This window comes from Marmota monax, unplaced genomic scaffold (genome assembly GCF_021218885.2).
Source record: "Marmota monax isolate L192 unplaced genomic scaffold, Marmota_monax_Labrador192_F-V1.1 WCK01_AAM20220418_F8-fsc00145, whole genome shotgun sequence".
NCBI classification, from domain to species: domain Eukaryota; kingdom Metazoa; phylum Chordata; class Mammalia; order Rodentia; family Sciuridae; genus Marmota; species Marmota monax.
This window is the reverse complement of record NW_026695201.1, coordinates 5,182,063-5,189,759: the sequence shown is the minus strand read 5'-3', so window position 1 is coordinate 5,189,759 and position 7,697 is coordinate 5,182,063. Positions and strand designations below refer to the sequence as shown.

Here is a 7,697-nt window from a genome sequence, read left to right as displayed (position 1 = left end):
TTTGTGCCTATTTCTTCTCTGGCTGGGTACATAATGATATCTTTGTCTATGATTAAGGATTCTGTAAAGCTTATGCTAATGTTTGGGAAGGCACAATGTCTGTCAGAAGGTTGTCTTAGGGGCTGGGGATGTGGCTCAAGTGGTAGCGTGCTTGCCTGGCATGCGTGCGGCCTGGGTTCGATCCTCAGCACCACATACAAACAAGGATGTTGTGTCCGCCGAAAACTAAAAAATAAATATTAAAATTCTCTCTCTCTCTTTAAAAAAAATACCATTTTTTTTTTAAAAAGGTTGTCTTCAATAAACATCAGCCATTACCATTAATGGAACTAAGAGAAGGATTCTCTACGGGCATTTGCTCAGATCACACCAAATGAATGTGATGGCATGAAACATGCTATAGATTCCTGTGGTAAGCAAAACATTGGAAGTGATCTGAATATGTGTACCCAAAGAGAAACAGGAAAACTGCAGGGTATATCCTAGAAGAGCCCTCTGTTTATGATACCATGTATTGTGTAACCAAATGTCATTTGTGATTACACTTTGAGATCCATGAGAAGTCCCAGGGGACAATCCCATAAGGATTTGGTGGTGATGGTGGGTAGTTGGGTGGAGGGAGTTCAATTTCCCTTATTTACCTGTTGCTTCCACTGACTCTTCAGTGAATGGCTTGTCTAATTGGACTGTCTGCATGCTTTCTTCTTTATTAGTTATACCATGTTGAACCTGAGCCCTGTCCTCCACTCCTCAAATAACGTGGATACAATACTGTATTTTAGCTTTTACTGAAGAATCAGAACCATGAAGATTTACAGTTTACCACTGCTAGTTGTATAAATCATTTGCCCTCTTGCTATGGAGTCTTCTCATGACACTCTGGAGGCTCTTAGATCCCAGCCTTGTTCTTTGGTTCCAATTTCTCTTTTCTGCTAGTCAACCCTCTGCCCTGTAATCTCTGCTAACTTCTGCAGAAGAGGTGATTTGAGGTCAGTCCCCTAGATGGGAGGGGGCTCTCACTTTCTAAATAAGTCTATTAAGGTGTCTTTTGAAACAAAAGCAATTTTGCCTCTGATACAGTTTGGATCTGGAATGTCCCCTAAAAGTGCATGCATTGAAGGCTTGGTTCCTGGCCTTTGGTACTATTAGGAGGTGATGAAACCTTAGGAGTTGGGGTCTTATGAAAGGAAGTTAGGTTTTGGGGGTGTACACTTGAAGAAGATATTGGGACTCTGGTCCCTTCCTGTCTCTTTGCTTTCTGGCTGCAATGAAGTGAACAGCTCCTTGGCCATATGTTCCTGCCATGATGTGCTGCCTCACCACAGGCCCAAAGGCAATCATGAACTGAAACCTCTGAAACTGTGAGCCAAAATAAACCTTTCCTCTTTATAAGTTGTTTATCTCAGGTATTTTGTCACAGCAACAGTAAACTAACACAGCCTCTAAGAGAACATTGATATTATCATATTTTTACATTTTTTGTATTGGACTCCATAATCTGTGAACTTGTTTAGGGCTAGAACCTACGCCAGATCTAATCTCAGGAGGTGGAACAATATAGTAATTAATAATCTATGTGTTGGAGCTAAATTGCCATGGTCTAAATATTGGTTCCATTAACTAATTCTATAACTATCTCAAGAAATAGGTTATAGACATGATTGAAATAAGATAATAGTTAATGAACATAAGCCATATATGCAGCATGCACTGGGTGCTCAATAAATGCCTGCATTCATTATTCCTAGATAGATCAGCTGGTGTTATCTGCAGTGACTAGCTTCGTGTATGGTGGCATCTGCCATTCCAAGCTGGGAAGAGGCTTTTGGTGAAGACTGAATATAATTGAATAACACAATTTCCTGATGACACAGAAGGATAAAGAATGGGTTTTAGGCATTTTTCTTTTTTTCCTCGATGAGACCGAAGTTCAAATATCTGGACACAAAAACGGAAATTTTTACTTAACCAGGCATGGGAGAAGAGTGGAAAAGAATCTTAACAGTTTCATCTAAAAAGTAACACAAGCCACAAAACCTTTTTAGGCTTCCTAACTACTTGACTTCAAAGATTTTTTTTTTCTTTCTACATACAGAACAAAACAAAGCAAGTTTAAAAATTCTTTATTTGAACTTTAGAGAAAGAACAGGTTTCACATTATAAAGACTTGCTTAAAAGTATGAAATAGTCTGCTGTCATTTCTTTGTGTATTTGTAAAACAACATAATTATTAAGGGAGATATTGGTTTATCTTTCCATTTTCAACCCATCCTTACATTAGCACAATATAGCCTTAGGAAGAAAACCGTGGTGAAATAGGATTTCTAACGCTCTCCTCTGGTTCTAATGAGTCCATAGATGCAGCATTACTGGTCTTAGCCCAAATATAATTGTCAACATGATGAGGGAAATAAACTGGTATCTCTCAGGCTAGTTGTTTTCATCTAAAGCTAGTTGTTTTCCCAGCATCTCCTCTATCCTGATGACTGGACCAGGAATTATGTCTGAGTATGAATTAAAACAGTTCAACCAATAAACATTTGCTGTGAAAGTCAACCTTTTAATTCCTATCTGAGATTAGCACACCAAAGGATATGCTAAGCCTCCTGATTTATTCAACTAATGGTCACCAACTTCATTGAAGGCAAACAGCATAACAGTGTGGTGTTTGTTGATCTTGACAAATGATAAACTTGATTTATTTGCTCAGTTCTCAAGCTTAATATAATTTAAAGTCTTTTAATGTGCTAAATCCTTAATGCTTAATGTTAGTTAAGAATGATGTTCATTATGTGACACTGGCTAGCCATGACATGATTCATATGTAAAATTAAACTTTCTAATCACATACTTTTATTATTCTTTTTCATAAATTCTTTTGCACCTAACAGATAACACAGATATTACAACTGCCCCAAGTTCTAGTCTTATCCAAAATAAACTCTGCCATAAGCTTAGTTATTAAAAATATAAGTTAACAGAATATGCTCTGATTTTTTTTCCTTCAGGAGAAAACTCCATTTCTTTTATGGGCATAGGTCCTTTTGGACTCTGGCAACATCTTTTTTGGACAGTCCAATATTCTGCTTCCTTGAAAATCAACCACAATCCCTGCAAGGGGGTGGGGATAGGGAAGACAGGAATTTCCCCTTCCAAATGTTATTAGGATAGGAATGAATTCTAATATTTCATTCTCTTTCTTTTAGGCTTTCTTGCTTTTATGGTACAACTTATAATTGGGTATTCATATTAGCAGCAAAGATCTTAAATTATGTACATTAAAATGCCTAAGACTAATGAAAATAACATTCTGGTAAGGAGTATGGAGGCTGTAGGTTGTGATAAGCTTCTATGCATTCTGGCAAGAAACAATCTTATTTGAGAGGTTAATTCCTATGACACAGCCAATAAATAGCATGACAATGGGCTCATTTGAAGTTCAGCTCCTATGGGTTTGTTGAGGGAAGCTGAGTCAGCCTGTTGGTATGCAGTGGAAAGAAGACTTTCATGGGTGGAAATTTCCAGGCGGTCAGACTGAAAGAGGCTATCAGATCAGACTGGCTCTTCAGGTTATGAAAGTAAAAGTGGCTGCTTCTAATATGTTATTCAAAGTGGAAGTTGCTTTGAAACTCTTCAATGCATAAGTTGAATACAAGGACAAATTTTTTCCTGTGGTACATTTCTGTCAAGTTTCACAACCTGAGCTTAGTTAAATAGCAAGAATCAAATAATAGTCTGAACACTGGGAGAGCTTGAGAGTTCTCCAGTTTTAAACACTAAATGCCACAGCAATGGTGTCTAACTAGCACCTGCTGCTGTGACTACTGGGGAGGAAGATTCGGGCCAACAAAAATTAGTCAGGGTAGTATCTCTTTAAACATGATAGGAAAATCAGTTTGAATTCCAAGTTCCTTCTCTCTTTCTAAGGAATGTTTATTGGGAACACTTAAGAATGACTCATATAATCTCCTTGCTTTCAAATACCTTCTATCTACTTCTGGCTAACAAGAAAAGGCACAGAGGTGCCAATTTTGTGCTAAAACTTGAAGTCATAAAAAAAAATCAGAAGATGCTCTGAGCTTTTATAATCATGGGGGACTTTTTATTTCTGAAAACATAAATTCCACCTATTAATCTGATGTAAAGTTGCTGTACTACAAGCATGGCAAATGATAGATTTGCCTTGAGAATGATCCATCCTGTCACATTAACCCCTACCTTGAGCGTTGGTTTACCCTCACAGTCTAGTGAAGTTGTTCCTGTGCTATTGGTGTACAGAGAAGGCGCTCCAAACACCTTCAGTAGTTGCATGAGGAAACACTCACTCACTTCCATTAAGCCTAAAAATTCAGGACTTGCAACATATGGAAAGACTGCCCCTATTAGTCTCCATTGTCACTTCCCCACATTATAGTATTATTGTCCCAAGAGCTCAAAACCACCTTAATAATAGATGGACTTTCTTCCTCCATGAATTTGTCTAATTTTCTCACAGCTTGAAAAGCCTCACTTCAGACTTTAATAAATAATAATAAAAAAAGATAATATAGATAGATAGATACGTATCTCTCTCACACTTCCTGGGTACACAACCCCCAACAGGCAACCCCACCAAAATACTTAGCCCAAATATCTGCTCAATTTATTAACTTGGCATAGCAACTTTCTATTTCCTAAAAAGCCTAGTGCTAGCACACAAACATTAAAATGAAAACTGCTACTGTGCCTAGGGTTTTATAATAGTTCTTTCAGTACTTTAAAAAGTAGAATATTTCTTTGTGCTTGTCAGTAACCTTTTACTTGTTTTCTGAAACTCTACCATGAGGAGGATTCTGTTCCCTCATTCTCAAAAGATCAATTCAAGAACAGCTGATGACAAGAAGCTATAGGGACAGAGACTGAAAAGAGGAGGCAAGACTCCCAGACTGCTTTTCAGAATCACTTCTCAGGTGCCCCGCTCTGTGACTGGAGCTTCTGGCCCTCCTAACATCAGTCTGCTCTTTGACTGTGACTCTCTCCTAACCACCATCCACATTGTCACCCAGAAGAGAGGAATTAATCTTGGTGTTCATGACATATTGAAGTCTTCAGTCTGATGAGTTGATAGAATGAACATAAGAAAAGCTGGAAAGAAATGAAGTGAAAATGAAGTGCTAAACACAAGAAGATCATGTGATGGTTTCTTTTTGTGTGATTTGGTGCCAGGAAGAGGAGAGAGGCTCCACCTACAATCATTTCAGATGCACTGAATCTGCTGGAAATGACAGTTCCAGCAGATCAGCAGCTTGGGAATAAAGTAAAAAGGGAAGGCCACCCATTCAGGTATAAACCACAAATGCTAAGTACAAATAAACTTTACCAACTGGGGATATTTCCTTTTTACCCAAAGATCCAAACTGTTTTGATTCTTTGTGAAGTGTATGCTGCCACTGCCTACTAGCCACAGTCACAGTCCCTTATTGGGCTAATTCACATCGCAGAATGGAAAGGAGTGGGGCTGGAGGATACCCCATAGGTTACTTGCCTAGTAACCTAGAGGTCTTCTAGACATTCATTTTATATTCCTTGGTACCCATTAGAAGAAAAGTCTCCAGAGAAATGGTTCTTGTCTGGCAAATCACACAGAAGCCAAATCAGAGAGTGCTCCATTGACTTAAAATAGTTTTAAATGTGGAAAAAGATGAGAGGTAGCTAATACTCCTCCATCTCCAGATTCTCAGGTAAAAGAGCAATAGAGGCCTCCATCCCTACAAAATGAAACTGATTTCCTTAGAAAGCATCTAGTAGCCTGAGAGATCACTATCTAGAGAGTTAGAAGTACCGGTGATTCTTTAAAATTGTTTATTACTGCAAGTCTAATAGGTTTGAAGGCAGAAAATGAACTGACTACATGTAATCCTTGAGGGATTGATAAAATTTTTCTTCTCTTGCAGGGAGGAAGAGGAATAGTTGATACAGTGTGGAATGGAAAGAAAGGAATCTCACAAAGGCAAATTTGTGGAGGTGAGAAGCAGTGTTTGTAGAATGAGTTTTATCAAGAAGTTGAAAAGTTTCAGGAAGGAGAGGGAGAAAGAGTTCCATTAGAAAACTGAAGGCAGAACATCTGAGTGGAGATCACTACCTGAGATCCATTTTTGAAAATTCACCAAATGAAAAAAAAAGTAGTCAAAGTACAGTAAAATATAAGAATATATTTTTTTTAAAAGCCATGGGACAACAAAAGAGTTAATTTCTTCACTGTTCACTGGAGAAACTGAAGATTATTGCCATATTATGGGTTGCATCCAGCAGGAATACAAGCTTGCTTGTCTGCATTGTATTAAATAATACTTGTCAGTTCTCAAAAGCTCTTGTCTTGCTTACGTCACCTCCATGTTCCTTAACTCAACTTGGTATTACATAGAGAGTAGTATGTGTGTAGTGGGTGGAGATTCACCATGAAATATAAGGAACTGCCCTGTAGTCCTTGAGGATTGCACAGGTTAGTTAAGAAGACATAAATCTGGGGCTGGGGATATAGCTCAGTTGGTAGAGTGCTTGTCTTGCATGCACAAGGTTCTGGGTTCAATCCCCAGTACCACAAAGGAAAAAAAACAACACATAAATCTGCATGCTATCACTTGGGGACCTTGAATCCTAAAAATAAAAAGTAGCTATGGCTTTAATCTTAAACTGCAATCACATCAAATTTTCAATGTTTTAACACATGTATCAATTAATTAAACTCCCTTCCATTCTCTCAAATACGTAGTTTACCTCTGACCCCCAACACAGCCACCAATTCAGGTGTGAACCATGAATGCTAAGTAAAAATAAACTTTACTAAATGGGTATATTCACTTTTTAGCCAAAGCTCCAAATTGTTTTGACTCTTTGTGAAGTATATTATTGGCTGTTCTGGTTTTGAAATTTGCACAATTTCCAGAATGGGTGTGCATTAAAGGAATGAGAAACTCGGTAAGTGGGAACCATCTGAACAACCATGTGCTACAGCTTTAAAGAAAAATCACTTTACTGTATCAATAAGTGAAATGGCAGAAAGGGGAACTGGATCTTACTTGAAAGAAGATGACTAAATATAAAACAAATACAGCAGGGAAAGCATTTAAGAAAAGTATGGGGAAAAAAATCCACACAAGGTAACACTGGAGGATGCAGGCCACATTTGCCACTAAAGAAATGTTCCCTTGCATATAATTTCCAGTGCTTTGCAAATAGATGGGTGGATGGTGGAAAACAGCAGTTTCTTTTTCAGTCTCTCCCCATCCTTGAGCTACAGCATGAGACAGTTGTCTGCTTGCCACAAAGGAGGCAGAGAACACCATTTCTCTCACCACTCTTCAGTTTGGCAGGGTCTCATTCTTAAGTCTTCCAATGTAGCTGCAGGGTACTACTGTAATGATTCAGGGATGGTGCTGACAACATGGGTCGCCTTGGTGGCTGCTGGAGGGGAACCAAAGTAAGTGTTGGTTTGATTCCTCTGCTGATCTCGGAGGTAAGGAGGGACGGAGGAGCTTTTGATGTGGAGGATCCTGGTGTCCATCACCTGACAGTCAATTTGCATCATCACTTCGTAATCCTGCCCATTGATCACGTTTTCTGTAGAAAGGAATATACACAGGTGTAAATGTGCATCTCTGCTAGGAGCTTTAATCCCAGAAGGACATGAATGTGCTTTAAGGGTATGAACTGCTGAT

The 7,697-nt window shown here is 38.6% G+C and overlaps 1 protein-coding gene across 2 annotated transcripts in view; it reads right to left on the bottom strand.

Moving 5' to 3' along the window:
• Positions 1 to 2,107: 2,107 nt before the first annotated feature.
• Atf6 (activating transcription factor 6) overlaps positions 2,108 to 7,697 on the bottom strand; it is a 238,101-nt gene continuing 232,511 nt past the window's right edge. For both annotated transcript variants that reach the window (XM_046428915.2, XM_046428916.2), the window contains one exon: positions 2,108 to 7,599. In XM_046428915.2, the coding sequence (XP_046284871.1) occupies positions 7,391 to 7,599 (209 nt within the window). In that variant the 3' untranslated portion in view covers positions 2,108 to 7,390. The remainder of the gene's footprint in view (positions 7,600 to 7,697) is intronic.